General features: G+C 43.6%; 2 protein-coding genes across 2 annotated transcripts in view; one reads left to right on the forward strand and one right to left on the reverse strand.

The window, feature by feature from the left end:
- LOC130873842 (phosphatidylinositol N-acetylglucosaminyltransferase subunit A-like) overlaps nucleotides 1–4,726 on the forward strand; it is a 36,640-nt gene extending 31,914 nt beyond the window's left edge. Inside the window, exon 3 of the mRNA XM_057768833.1 lies at nucleotides 1,827–4,726. Within this exon, the coding sequence (XP_057624816.1) occupies nucleotides 2,041–3,510 (1,470 nt within the window). The 5' untranslated portion in view covers nucleotides 1,827–2,040 and the 3' untranslated portion in view covers nucleotides 3,511–4,726. The remainder of the gene's footprint in view (nucleotides 1–1,826) is intronic.
- Ube4a (ubiquitination factor E4A) overlaps nucleotides 1–14,248 on the reverse strand; it is a 43,164-nt gene extending 28,916 nt beyond the window's left edge. The window contains exons 1-2 of the mRNA XM_057768832.1: nucleotides 14,167–14,248; nucleotides 6,830–6,991 (exon numbers count right to left, since the gene is read on the reverse strand). Coding sequence (XP_057624815.1) covers nucleotides 6,830–6,950 — 121 coding nt within the window. The 5' untranslated portion in view covers nucleotides 6,951–6,991; nucleotides 14,167–14,248. The remainder of the gene's footprint in view (nucleotides 1–6,829; nucleotides 6,992–14,166) is intronic.
- Nucleotides 14,249–16,337: the final 2,089 nt, after the last annotated feature.

The following is a 16,337-nucleotide window of genomic DNA, read 5'->3' on the forward strand; positions in this document are numbered from 1 at the left end:
GATGATTTTAATGAGTATGTATGCACTGTGTGGAAATACGCATGCTGAGCCATCTCTCCATGTTTTTTTTTGTTATTGTTAGTGACAGATTTGTACCATACTTTAGAACATTTTTTTAACCATTTATTTATTTTTGTATGTGTGTGTACGTTTCTGTGCCATGACATGTATTTGGAGATCTCAGAACCGCTTGGGGGAGTTCTTTTTCTCCTTCCACTATGTAGTTTCCAAGGATCAAACTCAGGCCATCAGGACTGGAAAGCAAGTGCCTTTACCCACTGAGTAATCTTACCAGCCTCTCAGCCGGCTTTAAAGATTTTATATATATACATACATACACACATTTGCATGCATGCATGTATGTGTATGTGTTGTCTATAAGTATGCTTGCACACCAGAAAAGGGCAACAGATCCCATGGTACTAGTTATAGATGGTTATGAGCTGCCATGTGGGTGCTAGGAATTGAATCCAGGACCTCTGGAAGAGCAGCCCTTAACCACTGGGTCATCTCTCTAGCTTCTCAACTGGCTTTAAAAAATTATTTTTTTTTTGGTATAGGTGTTTTGTCTGAATGTATGTATATGCAATGCATGTGTGTGCCTTATGGCTGAAGAAGTCAGAGATGGCATTGAAGCCCCAGAACTGGAGTTGCCGATGGTTACAAGCCACCATGTGGGTGTTGGGAACCAAACCCAGGCCATTTGCAAGAGCATCACATACTCTTTAACTGCAAAGCTTCTCTCCAGCCCTCCACAGCCCTTCCTGTGAGTCATTCAGAGGCTTTCTTCATTCCACTTACTGTGTTTGTGTTTTCTTTTTTTTTTTGGTTTTTTCGAGACAGGGTTTCTCTGTGGCTTTGGAGCCTGTCCTGGAACTAGCTCTGTAGACCAGGCTGGTCTCGAACTCACAGAGATCTGCCTGCCTCTGCCTCCCGAGTGCTGGGATTAAAGGCGTGCGCCACCACCGCCCGGCTTTGTGTTTGTGTTTTCTGAAACAGGGTTTCCTATTGTCCACACACTCCCTATAAGGATGATCTTGAACTTGTAATCCCCTTTTCTCCACCACCACACACACCTGCTTTCATGTTGCACCTGGGATTAAGCCCAGATTTTGTGCTTGATTGGCAAGCACTTTACCAACTGAACTATATCCCCCAGCCCTGTTTTTTGTTTTTGATATAGTGTCTTATATTGCCCAGACCAGCCTTAAACTATGTCGGGGGGGATGGCCTGACTTCTGATCCTCCTGCCTTAGCCTCCTGAGTAGCTGAGATTATAGGCCAGCACTAGCTGGCCCAGCCCATCTCATTTCTTTTAACAGTGTGTAGTAATGTGCTTTTTGCCTTTACTATGACTTATGTAGTCACTTAAACTCCATGTTTATTCATCAGATGAACATGAGACCTGGTCCAGGGTTTCATAATCTTAAGAGATACAGCACTGAGTGTAATCTGATTGTTTTTGTTCACGTGGGTGAGTATTTTTGTAAGACAAAAATCTGGGAAGTAGAATTGTTGGCTCAAAGAGCTTGAGAACCACAGGGTGGGTGAGATTGCTCAGCAGATAGAGGCACTCGCTGCCAAGCTTGGTGCCATGCGTTCAACCCTTGGAGCCCACATGGTGGAAGGAGAGAACTGAACACCACGAGTTATTCTCTGCCCTACACATATACACTAAATGAACGCAATACAAAAAACTTTTAAAGAGCTTAAGTATTTTAAAAGTTAACAGAAGTTATTCTCGAAGAGACTGATTTTATCTACACAACTAGCTAGGAGTTTGAGAAAATGTCTCCTAATTTTAATAAAATGTGATCTACTTACAGAGGCGGCATAAAAATAGAGGAATCCACGCTGAAACAAGGCACGCGTGGAGGAAAGGGCTACAGAACTACAAGAGAGGCCAAGGAAAACGTCAAGGGAACTGAGCGCTGCTGCCCTTCAATACGGAGAAAAATGACTGTTGTATGAGTTTCAGGTGGCAGAAGACACATTTCTTAACCGGCTTGCATTGAGAACTGATTCCTGAACCAACTCAGCATGGCCTATAGAGGAGGAGGTGGGCATGGCCAGCCCCCCTCAGTGACCCCTTCCCAGTTTAGCCCTCGAAGTCTTTCCACCAACAGCACCCCAACACATAATATATGCATGGTGTCTGACTTTTTCTACCCAAACATGGGAGGTGTGGAAAGCCACATTTACCAGCTCTCTCAGTGCCTCATCGAGAGGGGGCATAAGGTCATAATCGTCACCCATGCATACGGAAATCGAAAGGGCATCCGTTACCTCACCAATGGCCTCAAAGTTTATTACTTGCCTCTCAGAGTCATGTACAACCAATCTACAGCCACGACTCTCTTTCACAGTCTGCCATTGCTCAGGTACATATTTGTTCGGGAGAGAGTTACCATAATCCATTCCCACAGTTCTTTTTCTGCCATGGCCCATGATGCCCTCTTCCACGCCAAGACAATGGGGCTTCAGACAGTCTTCACAGACCATTCCCTTTTTGGATTTGCTGATGTCAGCTCGGTGCTCACAAACAAGCTTCTAACTGTGTCGCTTTGTGACACAAACCACGTCATTTGTGTCTCTTATACAAGTAAGGAAAACACTGTCCTACGAGCAGCACTGAATCCTGAAAGAGTGTCTGTCATTCCTAATGCTGTGGATCCTACTGACTTCACCCCAGGGCCACTTGGGAGGCATGGCAGCGGGGTAACTATTGTTGTGGTGAGCAGACTTGTGTACAGAAAAGGGATCGACCTGCTCAGTGGGATTATACCCGAACTCTGTCAGAAATATCCCGAGTTAAATTTCCTAATTGGAGGAGAGGGACCAAAGAGTATAGTTTTGGAAGAAGTACGTGAAAGATACCAACTACATGACAGGGTGCATCTTTTGGGAGCTTTAGAACACAAAGATGTCAGAAATGTCTTAATTCAAGGCCATATTTTTCTTAATACCTCCCTGACCGAAGCCTTCTGCATGGCAATCCTAGAAGCTGCCAGCTGTGGTCTACAGGTTGTCAGCACCAAGGTTGGTGGGATTCCCGAAGTCCTTCCAGAGAATCTTATTATTTTATGCGAACCTTCAGTAAGATCTTTGTGTAAAGGGCTGGAAAAAGCTATTTTCCAAGTGAAGTCAGGGATGTTACCGGATGCAGAAAATATCCACAGTGCAGTAAAGGCTCTCTACACCTGGCGGAATGTGGCAGAGAGAACAGAGAAGGTGTACGAGAGGGCGGGGAAGGAAGCCGTGCTGCCGATGCATAAGAGGCTGAACAGGCTTGTCTCTCACTGCGGCCCACTTACAGGCCACAGCTTTGCTTTGCTGGCTGTGTTCAGCTATCTTTTTCTTATGTTCCTGAGATGGATGACTCCAGATTCGGTCATTGATGTGGCAATAGATGCCACCGGGCCAAGGGGAGCGTGGGCTCATGAGTGTCCTCATGATGCAAAAGGAGACGAGACTGACAAGGTATCCAAAAGCAGGTGGAAGCGAGTCTGAACTGTAAACTTTGGCAGTTCTATTAACACAGTTGAAAATAACCTTGTTCTTTTGTTTTTGGGCTTTGATGTTGACTTGACAAATCGTGCTATCTCTGTAGCATTTACTGTTTCATTTGAGGAAAGCGAAACACACGATTCCTGATCTTAGAAACTCCTTGTACTTCTTTAACTATAGGGAGACTGGTTTGGCCAGTCAGGTATGGAAGTTTTAGATTACTGAAATCCCTTCAGTGGAGATGTTTTAACATTACATGTTGGGAGCCTTGGGTGCTGGGTTAATTCTGGCCAGTTTTTAACATTATGCCATCAATTCAACATCTACCAGACACATACAAGCTTTCTTTAGGGAGATATAAATATGTGAACTATTTTAAGTCAAGCTGTTGTTTCTTTATTGGGTCCTGAGATCATACTCTTACACATGGGTCCACAATTTTTTTTTTTTTTTTTTTTTACTATGTATACAATGTTAGAAGAGGCCATGAGATCTCATTATAGATGGTTGTGAGCCAACATGTGGTTGCTGGGAACTGAACTCAGGACCTCTGGAAGAGCAACCAATGCTCTTAACCTGAGCCATTTCTCCAGTCCAGCCAACATGTTTTAAGCACCTGCTCTGTATGAAATGAGGGACTAGGCAGTACCTGCCACTGAGGACTAGTTAATGTGGAGTGGCAACAGTTACCATGCCCCGATTGCTCTGCTACTTAATGTGAGGACAGTGCCACCATCACAAACCTACTCAGTGCCTCTCTAACCCTGCTGCATGCATTCTCCTAATTCTCCCAGGTGGACACTTCATATCATGTGTGGATGAAGAGATTCTGCTTTTAAGTCCCAGGAGCCAGTACCACTGCTGATACTTGTGTAGGCTTAAAAAATTACTTATTATTGTTGTGTAAGACATGTATGTAGGTTAAAACAATGTTTCTATATACAGGCCCTGATTATAACTGTCAGTGTATGTGGAAACACATCGTTCCACCCAGCTACTTACAATTACTTAAAGTGAAGTAAACATTAGTGAACATTGAGGAATTTTCTAATAAGATTGCATTTTTTTTTTGTTTTGTTTTTGTCTTTTGAGTCAAGGTTTCTCTGGGTAACAGTTCTGGCTGTCCTGGAACTGACTTTGTAGACCAGGCTGGCCTCAAATTCATAGAGATCCGCCTGTCTCTACCTTCCAAGTGCTGGGATTAAAGGCATGCACCACCATCACCCGGCTGTATTGCTTTTTTAAAAAATTGCAATGCTTTTGATGTTATAGTTATACACATAAACCAAGGCTGTTAAAATATGTTCATGACCAAAAATAAAGAATGACATTTTAAACAAACAAACAAAAATGTAATTGTTTAAGTTTTTATTACATTTCTTTAGCATGTGTATGTTGGTTGCATGCTTGCTACAGAGCACATGCATGGTCAGAGGACACCTTGCTGTAGTCTTCTTTTTTTCCACCATGAGGGCTCCAGGGACCGAACTCAGGACATCAGGCTTGGAAACAGGTGCCTCTAGTCACTGAGCCATCTCGACAGCCCCTAACTGTAGTTTCAATGGGCATTTTCCTATAGATTACTAAGACTGGAATTTTTATCATTTGGTATTTAAATTACTGTCACACCTTGTCTTCTAGTTTTTTCCTACCTTTTTTTTCTTATCAACTGACATCCTTTAATGTTTTATGTTTTTTTTTAAATATTTATTTATTTATTATGTATCAGTATTCTATCTGTGTGTATGCCTGCAGGCCAGAAGAGGGCACCAGACCCCATTAGAGATGGTTGTGAGCCACCATGTGGTTGCTGGGAATTGAACTCAGGACCTTTGAAAGAGCAGGCAATGCTCTTAACCTCTGAGCCATCTCTCCAGCCCTGTTTTATGTTTTATAGGTGGACAACTTTCCTTTTTTTTAAAGACAGGGTTTCTCTGCATAGCCCTGGCTGTCCTGGAACTTGCTCTGTAAACCAGGCTGCCTTCAAAGTCAGAGATCTGCCTGCCTCCACCTCCTGAGTGCTGGGATTAAAGGTGTACGCCTCCTGTACCCGGCTGACTTCTTTTCTTTCTTGACAAAGTGCTATTCTGAAAATCTGGACCAAACTCTGAGAAGTAAGAGATGTTTCCCTGTATAAGTTTGGCAGACTTGAAGATCAGCATAGGAGGCCAAAGGTTCTGGCAGAATACTAACTGCTGGTGACAAACAGGTTGGACCAGGTGGCACGAGGAACCCAGTGTAAACTAACTGAGGTGAGGAGGTCCCAAGCCAGTAAGAATGGCATGTTCTCGCCTTATTCCTACAGCTTGCCACTCACAGTGCTCTCGGCTCCAGCCTGTTCCCAGCCAGCGAAGAAGCCTTGTGCTTACTTCTCTAGGCTCATCCACCAGCTCGTCTGCCCCTGCCTGCTGCTTCTCCCTCCTGTCTATTTGATCCTAATTGCAAAGCAAGGCCAAACTCAGCAGTGGACCCAAACTATACACTTTTTAAATAAATGAAGGAAAAATATAAACTATTTCTCCCTTTTATCAAAGGAAAAAAAACCCCACTATTTTTGGGGAAGGGAGGGTCATTTCTAGTTTGAATCAATGTGACTCTCCCAGTAGACAATGTGTTTCAGAAATATATTCTAATCCCTCTGGTCTGTCTCCAGACAGAAAGAAGCTGTACTGGATCTTAAATTCAGTTCCAAATGAGGAAAGCCATTTTTCTGGCTATTGAGAGATTATTCTGAGTTTTGTTTTTCTTTTTTCATATTAAAACTAAGGATTAGATTCTTAGCAGTCTGTTCTAACAGCAGTGAGTTACAAGGGGGGCCACTCAGCAGAACCAAAGATACACTTCACCCAAGAGTTCTTATGAAGTGCTGGGTTAAGAACAATCCTTTTTTGTTGTTGTTAAAATATCAGAAACCATTTATGATTCTCTTATATATGGTTTCTACAACTGCATGCAGCTGGCTCACCACACCGCCTTGGTTTCCTATGTTAAAGCTACCACTAGGCAATTCCTTTCTCCTTTAATGAAACCACTCGACAGTTTGGGATCACAGCTGTCATCTGCCCCGTGGAACCACCTGTCAGGCAAGCTCTTTTTACGTGAGTGAGTGGACAGCACGGGGAAGTCCCTTGAACAAAACAAGCCATGAAAACCAACAACAAACCAAAACAGACAGACAGACAGACAAACAGACAGAAAATAAAGCAAAACAACTTCCGCCCCAAACTTAAGTTCTAATTGCGGTTAATTTTCTAAAGAATCCTTCCTCTGGAAGACCCGGTTCTAGGTCATGGCATCTGCTGCTACTGGCTCCTCTACTTACCAGATTGCTGCTTCAGCTGCTCTTTTTGGATTGCTGCAAACTGCTTGGCATCAGCCAGGGAGCCAAAAAGAGCAGCAAAGGGGTTACTTGAGATGTTGTTGTTATTCTCCTGGTCTGTCATTTCACTTTAAGGTATCCTCCATCCAGCCCTAGGGGGAGGGGCTATGCAAAGGACAGGAGTTAGATTCAGAAGGGCAGACAACACAATCACTGTAGCACACCCATCATTGTTTCTTTTCCCATTTCTTGAGCACTATGCCTTTGAAATGCTTTGAAGTTAAGACATGCCAATTCCTGTTCCCAAACTCAAGACATATTTGGTAAGGTGGTTACAAACCAACCAGCTGGACACAGCTAAAACTCAAAAGGCTCAAACAGTCAGTGATTGCAATTCTCCATTAACTGTAACCATAGGCCTGAGACATACCACAAGAATTATGGATTTCCCGTAAGTTTTTTTTTCTTTTTTAATTAAAATTTCCAACTGCTCCCCGTTTCCCATTTCCCTCCCCCTCCTCCCACATATTGCCCCTTCCCCCCACTCCCCTCCCCCATCCCCACTCCTCTTCTCCTCCCCCCAGTCCATTCCCCTTCCCTCTCGATACTGAAGAGCAGTCCAAATTCCCTGCCCTACAGGAAGACCAAGGTCCTCCCACTTCCATCCAGGCCCAGGAAGGTGAGCATCCAAACAGGCTAAGCTCCCACAAAGCCAGTTCATGTATTAGGATCGAAACCTAGTGCCATTGTCCTTGGCTTCTCATCAGCCTTCATTGTCCGCCATGTTCAGAGAGTCCAGTTTCAACCCATGCTTATTCAGTCCTTCCCGTAAGTTTTTAAGCCAGCAGACTAGTCTTCATTCACATGCAGAGAACAAGGTGGTACCTGCCAAGACCGCTACAAAGCGCTGAAGCTGGGAATTCCTATGCTACACAAGAACAAACCCTTTTCTAAAAGGTAGGCTTTCATATTACATGAGGCGGTGACACACACTCAAGCTCACTATGTAGCGAGGAGAACCTTGAACTCCTAATCTTGCAAACACTTAAATGCTAGGATTACAAGCATGAAACACCATGCCTGTCTTGACACTCAGATTTGGAACGCTGAATCAAGGCCAGAATAGGATTAGCTGTATGTTTGTAGGTCTCTCGTGTATATTAAGTAACCTAATTCTACTGATAGGTTAAAACTACAGATCTGGGCCAGGCGGTGGTGGCGCACGCCTTTAATCCCAGCACTCGGGAAGCAGAGGCAGGTGGATCTCTGTGAGTTCGAGGCCAGACTGGTCTACAAGAGCTAGTTCCAGGACAGGCTCCAAAAGCTACGGAGAAAAATCCCTGTCTTGAAAAATCCAAAAAACAAAAACAAACAAACAAACAAAAAAACAACCTACAGATCTGGAGCTAGAGAGATGGCTCATTGATTCGGAGTACCAGCTGCTCTTCTAGAAGACTCAGGTTCAATTCCCGGCACCCACATGGCAGCTTACTACTGTAACTCTAATCCCAGGTCATCTGATGCCCTCTTTTGGCCTCCAGTCACCAGACATGCACATGGTACACAGAAATAAGAGCAGGCAAACACCCCACACACATAAAATAAATATAAAATTAATAAAAACAAAAACAAAATTACGGAACCTTTTTCAACTAAAATTTTTCATTCTTATTTGATGTTTTTCTTTTCTGTCAAAATGGGATAGGATCTCACTATACAGCCTAGGTTGGCCTTGAACTCATAATCCCCCTGCCTCAGCCTTCAGAGTGCTGGGATTACTAGCGTTCATCATGCTTGACTATTTTTTTTTTTGATCCTATACTAATTTTTACTGCTTATCTATTTTTTATATTTAAAAAAAAATTCAACTGTCAGGTAGACTAACATAAAATAGATATAACACCTCAAAGATGAGGGGACAGGACAGGGAGGAGGAGGAAGATTCGATCTACTTTTAGTTAACTAGTCTGTATTTTTGAGACAGGCCTCATTATAAAGCCAAAGCTTTCCTGGAACTTGATGGCTAGCTTCATACTCATGCTCCTCCTGTCTCTGCCTCCTGAGTGCTAGAATTACAGAGTGTGTCACCATTTCATGGTCTTTCCAAGGCTGGCCTGAATTTGTGATCCTCTTGTTTCAGCCTCCCCAGTGCTGAGATTATAGGAACAAATCACCACGCTTAGCTTACCTTCAGTTCATGGAAGTAAGGTCTCTTACAAAATCACATTAACAAAAGCTAGTACAAATTGGAAAATTTACCCTTAATTACTAGAGAAAGAGAGCTTATATCACTTCTTGGCACTTCTGAGGTATTTCTATGAGTTGCTTCATGGCCTCTGTTAAATTTCCTGCCGCAGAGTTAAAAGCTAATTAACCACAGTGACAGCTAGCCAGTCTCACCTCCTCTTAGGATAGTCCTGAGCTTTCCTACCACTCTAAGGAAATGAACTCTTAGATGCTGCTTTCCTTTCCTTTTTTTTTTTTGCCATGTATATTTAGTTGAGCTTAATAGAAAATATCATATTTTATGTTGGAACGAACGGTCCTTGAGAGGCCTTTCTCCTATGTAGCCACTGGATAAGCTTAGCTCATCTCTAGTTCATGTGGTGCCATCCTGAACTGTCTCATTGTTGGCTCACTACCTCTGGTGCCCCACCAAGGTATCCCAAACTCTAAAAGATGGCAAAAACTATAGTGAACTCTTGATATCTTGTCTCTGGAATAGTACCATCTTTTTCCTCAACATGACACCCTTGGTTTTTCCTCTGAGTATCAATTCCACTCAAGACATATGTCCAGATATGTTGATCTCATCCACCAGCTCCAGGAAAGGGCATAGAGGACAAAGTGACTGATCCATGAATGGGCAAAAGATCCTATCAAGGGTTATAGGAATCAGTGAACATTGTCTTTGGACTTCTGGCTGAATCTATCGAGAAGGGAACTCTTCCTTCTTGTATTGCTAGGCTAGTAAAACACAAGCCCAGAGCTGTCACCTTTACACCATCTAAAAAATGGCTACCCCCAAATTAAGTTACTAACAGGAAAACAGAACTCTAATTGTATATGCCCGCTTGAAGTGTGTGTGTATGTACATGTATGTACAGGTGTGTGGCATATATGTACACAGGTATGGAGGCCCATGGAAGACGCTGGGGTCTCTGATCAGTCTCTTATTCACTTGAGACAGGATCTCTTACTGAAGCTGGAGCTGAGATGACGGCCAGCGAGCACTACCAAGTCTCCCATCTCTACTCCCCATAGTGCCAGAGTTACAGGGGTACATGTGGACACATCTAGTCTTTAAATCGAGGACTTAAACTCAGGTCCTCAAGCTTGAATATCAATAGCTCTTATGCACTAAGTCATCTCCAGGCTTTTGCTGTTGTTAACTGAAGCAGGGTCTCACTGTTTCACTCAGGCTGGCCTTGAACTTAGAGTGATTCTTCTGCCTTAGTCTCCAAGTGCTAAGATTAGAGGCACAGATAACCATGTCTGGCTTGAGTAAATTTTTTTAAAAATATAACTGAAAAGTCAGGTGTTGTGGCACATGCCTTTAATCCTGGCATTTGGAAGGCAGAGGCAGGCAGATCTCTGTGAGTCTGAGGTCAGCCTGGTCTATAAAGAGAGTTCCTGAGCTAGACCGTGGTGGCATATGCCTTTAATCCCAGCACTCCGGAGGCAGAGGCAGGTGAATCTCTGTTAGTTCAAGGCCAGTCTGGTCTACAAGAGCTAGTTCCAGAACAGGCTCCAAAGCTACAGAGAAACCTTGTCTAGGAAAAAAAAAAAAAAAAAAAAAGAAAGAAAAGAAAAAAAAAAGGCCACACACACACAAATTTGAAGGGTCCAGATCATTAGACATGAGACAACAACCTGCATCACATATGTAAAAAGGAAGCTGAAAGCCAAGAATACAGAAAGCCAAGGATACCAGTTCTCAAGACTATCAAGAGAGGGAATTTAGTTCCACAAACGCAGTAGTTCCTTAATTCTATACTCTTCCATTACACAGAGAAGCTAACCTTCCATTACATCCTATCCTTGTTTATATTGGGATTTAAAAACTTCTACATTGCATTCCTACACTGCCCTGTTTTGAGTAGAAGTTCATATTGGGTTTTCTTTCTTCTGTGGCTGAAGTCTACTTATCTGCAGAAGTACTACATTATCCTTGAAAACCACAAAGTCTAAGCAAACATTCACTAGATGGCCCAATCTTCAGGTACTCCCGAGCCCTGCATAATCACAGCAGTACTTGAAATCTGTATCAAGGTCCAGACTTCTCTACTTGTCTTGAGATGCAGCAGTAGGTTAAGTTACCAGGCCAGACACTGTGCTCTTTAGCACCCAAGCATGAGTAGAACAGAGAATGCAAATAAGCCTGCTGTCACCTCGGATGTTGTCCTCGTTAGTTTTAGTTGTACTTGGTATAGCCTAGAGACATCTGAGAGGAAAGCCTTGATCGGGAGCATGCCCAGATCAGAAAGGCACGTGGACATTTCTTTGGGGGGGACTGTCTTGATTGTTAATTGATACAGGAGCACTCAGCTCCATGTGAATGGCACCATTTCTTAGGCAGTTAGTCCTAGATGCATAAGAAAGCTAGCTAAGCCAGGCGGTGGTGGTACATGTCTTTAATCCCAGCACTCCAGAGGCAGACAGATCTCTGTGAGTTCGAAGCCAGCCTGGTCTACAGAGCAAGTTTCAGGACTGACTCCATTGCTACTGGGAAACCCTGTCTGGAAAGAAAGAAGCAAAACAAAACAAAAAAAGAAAACCAGCTAAGCAGCAGCTAGCAAACAGCATTTCCCCATTATTTCTGCCTCAAGGCCTTACTTGAATTCTTGCCCGACTTCCCCCAATGATGAACTGTGACTAGAAGTGTGCAAATTATCCTCTTCTTCCTTTTGGTTGCTTTCGGTCAGAGTGTATTATACCAACAACAGAAAGACTAGAACAAACACTAACAACAACAACAACAACAACAACAACAACAACAGGGTTTTGCCTACCCTACTAAACTCATCTTTTTCATATTTGCTTAAAATTGGTACAGAGACTTCTTTCTCTAGAAATAAGGCTATAGGGAGAAGGAGGGCTGATCACCTAATTGAGAATCTCTGTGGAGATTCAATTTAGATTTAGTCACTGAGCTTGCACACGTAAATAAAAGTACCTAGAAAGAAAGAACTGTCTCATAAGATGGCGCCTGGGTATTCTGTTTGCTTTCATACTCACTTTGCCTATTTTAAATTTCTGTTTGAGTGTAGTGGTACACTCCTGTAATCCTTGACTTGGGAAGGGGACGCAAGAGGATCTTGACACAGTGAGACCTTGACTCAGAAATAAATAAGGGATTGAAGAGACAGTTCATTCAGGAGAGCTTCCTGCTCTATCAGACGATCAGGGCTGGACCCCAGTACCCATAACAGGACAGTTCACAGATGCCTGCAACTACAACTCCAAGGGGTCTCACAACGCCTTCTGCTCTCTGTAGGTATCTGCACACTCTTACAGATACACAGCCATACACATAAAGAAAAATTTAAAAAAAAAAAGTCTTTCCAAGAAAGAAAGAAAGAAAGAAAGAAAAGCCTGGAGAAATGGCTTTAGCAGCTAAGAGCACTTGAGTTCCCAGCACCCATGCTGGGTAGCTCTTAAGTTCCTGTACCTCCAGCTCTTGGGGATCCAATGCCTTCTACTTCTGGGGGGCATCTGCACACATATGGCACACACATATACAGAAGCACACATGGACACATAAGTAAAAGTAAAATATCCTTTAAAAAAAGAAACAGTAGCAGTAATAAAAATAACAAACCTTTTGTTTTCAACAGCCATAGAGAAACACACCCATCCATTGTTAGGTTTTGGGATGGTACACCCACCAGTCTTTCAAAGCCTTTGGTTTTAATTCATTTTTAATAAGTCTTTCTTGATAACAAACTTCACTCTGTATACCTACTGCAGAAGTCTATATCTGTAAGAAATGTCGCCGGGCGATGGTGGCGCACGCCTTTAATCCCAACACTCAGGAGGCAGAGGCAGGTGGATCTCTGTGAGTTCGAGACCAGCCTGGTCTACAGAGCTAGTTCCAGGACAGGCTCCAAAACCACAGAGAAACCCTGTCTCGAAAAACAAACAAAAAAAAAAACAACAAAAGAAATGTCTATCATTGGTTCCATAAAATTCTTCCATCCTCTCCTGATTTAAACTTTTACTTAGGTAGAGTACTGCTAATCCTTTAAGGTCACTATTGGCTCCTGTGAGCAGTTTTTACAGTGGAACTACCAGCAACACTGAAAAACCGAGACTGTTGAAACCAAGCTCTGTGCGTAGGGTTGGGTGAGGTGGGGTATAGGTCAGAGCTAAAGCATACAAACACCAGCACTTGTGTTCCAATCCCGGCAATCCCTTTCCCCTGCCCAAATTAAGCTGTATTAAATCATACTCCACGAAGTCTCTATTTTGGAATTAAAAATGTTTCCAGAGTAACATGCTCTCCCTGGAAATACCTTCAGTGCTATACATGGTATCACAACAAAAATCCTTGTAACACATTTATCTGCAAGCTAGAAGGACCTCATCAACGGAAACACATGCACTCCCCAATCAAAAACAAAACAAACAAACAAACAAACAAACAAAAAACAAAACCCCATCAAACCCTAGCATCCTGTCTTGGGTCCCATTTTATAGTCTTTTCTCTGGAATCAAAAGAGTGAGTGAGAAAAAACCCATTCTTGCTCTTGAAGAAAAAAACGCATACTAAAGGGAACACCACTAAATACAACGCTTATGGGCTGTGGTCACATAATCTGAAAAATGATTTCTCAATCCAAGAAACACTAGAGCGGAATCCCAGAAGAGTTACAGCGACTAGCCCATCACTCGCCTTAAACGTCAACATCTTGCTACATGTATCCAACTGGTTTAATCACTCTGATTCGGGTTTCATTTCTTCCCGTTAGCATCTGGTTTTCTGTCGTCTACTCCATATATTTATCTCGGGGTTTGACAGGAGATTCGTGGGGAGGAGGGAGACCCGGGGACCCACCCACCCTGCGCAGGTCCTAGATAAAAGACGCCAAAAGACAGTCACAGCCAAGACTCAGGCCTTTTCTAGCGGGGGTTTAGTAAAGAAGAAAAACACGTGCAGAGACACCCGACGCTGGAGCACCGTAAGGGTTTCCAGATCAGACAGGGTCGAAGTTCAAGAAGAGGAACCCAGGTCAGGCAAGCACTGGAGAACAGCAAGTGTGCAGAAGCCTGGACAGGGAGCTGCTTGGCTGAAAACCCCGGTCGCAGTCCTCCTCCCCTGAAGATACCTTCTGTCTTACCAGAGCCTGAAAGGGCAGCAACGACGACACCTCACAGCCACAGCGACCAAAAGGTTTTCACTTCCGACTCAGCAAGGCAACCGGAGCTGACATCATCGCTGAGCGCCGTGCCTGTCTACCCCGCGCCGGAAGTAGGGCGTTGTCCGTTCTCGCTGTCTATTGGCAGGCAAAACACCGGCAAGGCGCATGCGCATGATAGCTGACGGCTGGCAGGGGGCGGGCAGGAAGTGGCTTTGGGATTGGGCGGGGCGGCGGGGCGGGGCGGCGGGGCGGGGCGGGCGGGGCGGCGGGGCGGGGCGGCGGGGCGGGGCGGGCGGGGTGGGGCGGGACTTGCGATGGTGCGTGGTTTGGAGTCTAGCGGGAAGTTAAACCCATTTCTTGAGGGCAGATACAATATTGTTATCTTCGGCATGCTCACAGACTGACTTTCTGCTTTTTTTATGCTCCCACCTGTCCTGTGGCGTTTTGGAGCTCTTCCACTTACTCTTCGTAGCTTAAAAGAAGTAACAATACCAACAAAGACAATGTCTAAGAGGTTTTGAGCAGGTGTTAGGTGCTAAACAGTATGCTATTTTGGGTTGAACTTAGTTTTATATATACAAACAGTATACATCCCACTAGTCTGTTTTGAGGTACACAAAAGTATTGAAAGTAGCAAGAACTAAAAGCACTGTTCACAAAATGAGAAAATGAGAATTTTTTTGCATGTCATAATCAAGGATTAATATTAGGATTAAATAAATTATATATATGTGTGTGTGTGCGCGTGCGTGTGCGTGCGTGCGTGCGTGTGTGTGTATGACTATATAAAGAACTACAGCTCACTGATGTGGTAGTCCATACCTGAAATCCAAACCCTCGGGAGGGAGGTTAGACAGGAAGATGAATTCAGACCAGCATGGGCTACATTAGTGGTTCTCAACCTTCCTAATACTTTGACCCTTTAAGACAGTTCTTCATATTGTGGTGAACCCCCCCCACTATAAAATTATTTTTGCTGCTACTTCATAATTGTAATTTTGCTACTGTTATGAATTGTAATATAAATCTGATATGTGGCACCCCCACCCCCTCCATGAAAGAGTCCTTTGGCCCCTAAAGAGGCCTTGATCTACAGATTGAGAGCTCATGGGCTACATAGATTCCAGTCTTTCCTGGGTGATGTAGCAAAAATCTTTCTCAAGAAGTATGTGTGGTGGGGGATAGGAAGAAGAGGTGCAGAGAGAAAGACTGGAACTCTTATCTTTTTTGTTGTGTTGTTTTTTGCTTCTTGGTCCCTCCCCTCCTTCGTCAGACAAGGTTTCTCTGTGTAACAGCCCTAGCTGTTCTGGAAGTAGCTCTTGTAGACCAAGCTGGCCTTGAACTCAGAGAGACCCACCTGCCTCTGCCTCCCAAGTGCTGGGATTAAAAGCAGTGTGCCACCACCACCTGGGTGGAACTCTTATCTTCGATAATGGGAATTTAAAATAGTACAGCCTCTTTAGAATCCAGTTTGGTGATTTCTGAAGACATTAAACATAGCATTATTTTATGAATCACATGATCCAGTAACCTAAATTTTATGATGCCCCTTATGAACTGAAAGCAGGTTTAAATAGGTACTTGTCCCCCAGAGTACAGCAGCAGTATGTATAGTAATCAAAAGGTAGAAACAACTCCTAATGCCCATTAACAAGTAAATATTAAAATAGGTAAAATAAGCCTAACAGGCTTATGGTGTTAAAAATGAATAGTGCTCTGATATGTGCAAAAACTGAATGGACTTTGGAGACACACTACATAAAGGAGGCCAGACACAGAGGGACATAACATGTGTTGCTAAGGGTCAGGGATGGTGGGGAATGGATTCGGAGACTCTGTTCATGGTGATGAAGAAGGTTCTGGAAGTGAACGGTGGCGACAGCTGCATGACTGTTGGAAAACATTTCATGAATGGAACGGCGGACTGAGATGTGAGTGTGGAAAACATTTCATGTATGGAACGGCAGACTGAGATGTGAGTGTAGCTTTCATTGCTGTGATTAGTGCCTGAGGAAACAACGCCACTAGGCAAGGATTTCTTTTGGCTCCCAGTTTCAGACATTTCCATCTAAGGTCAGCCAAGTCCAAAGCAAAATATCATGGTGGTAAGAGCTCGTGGTAAAGACTGCTTACCCATGGCAGCCAAGAAG

This window comes from Chionomys nivalis, chromosome 4 (assembly GCF_950005125.1).
Source record: "Chionomys nivalis chromosome 4, mChiNiv1.1, whole genome shotgun sequence".
Taxonomy (NCBI): Eukaryota; Metazoa; Chordata; class Mammalia; order Rodentia; family Cricetidae; genus Chionomys; species Chionomys nivalis.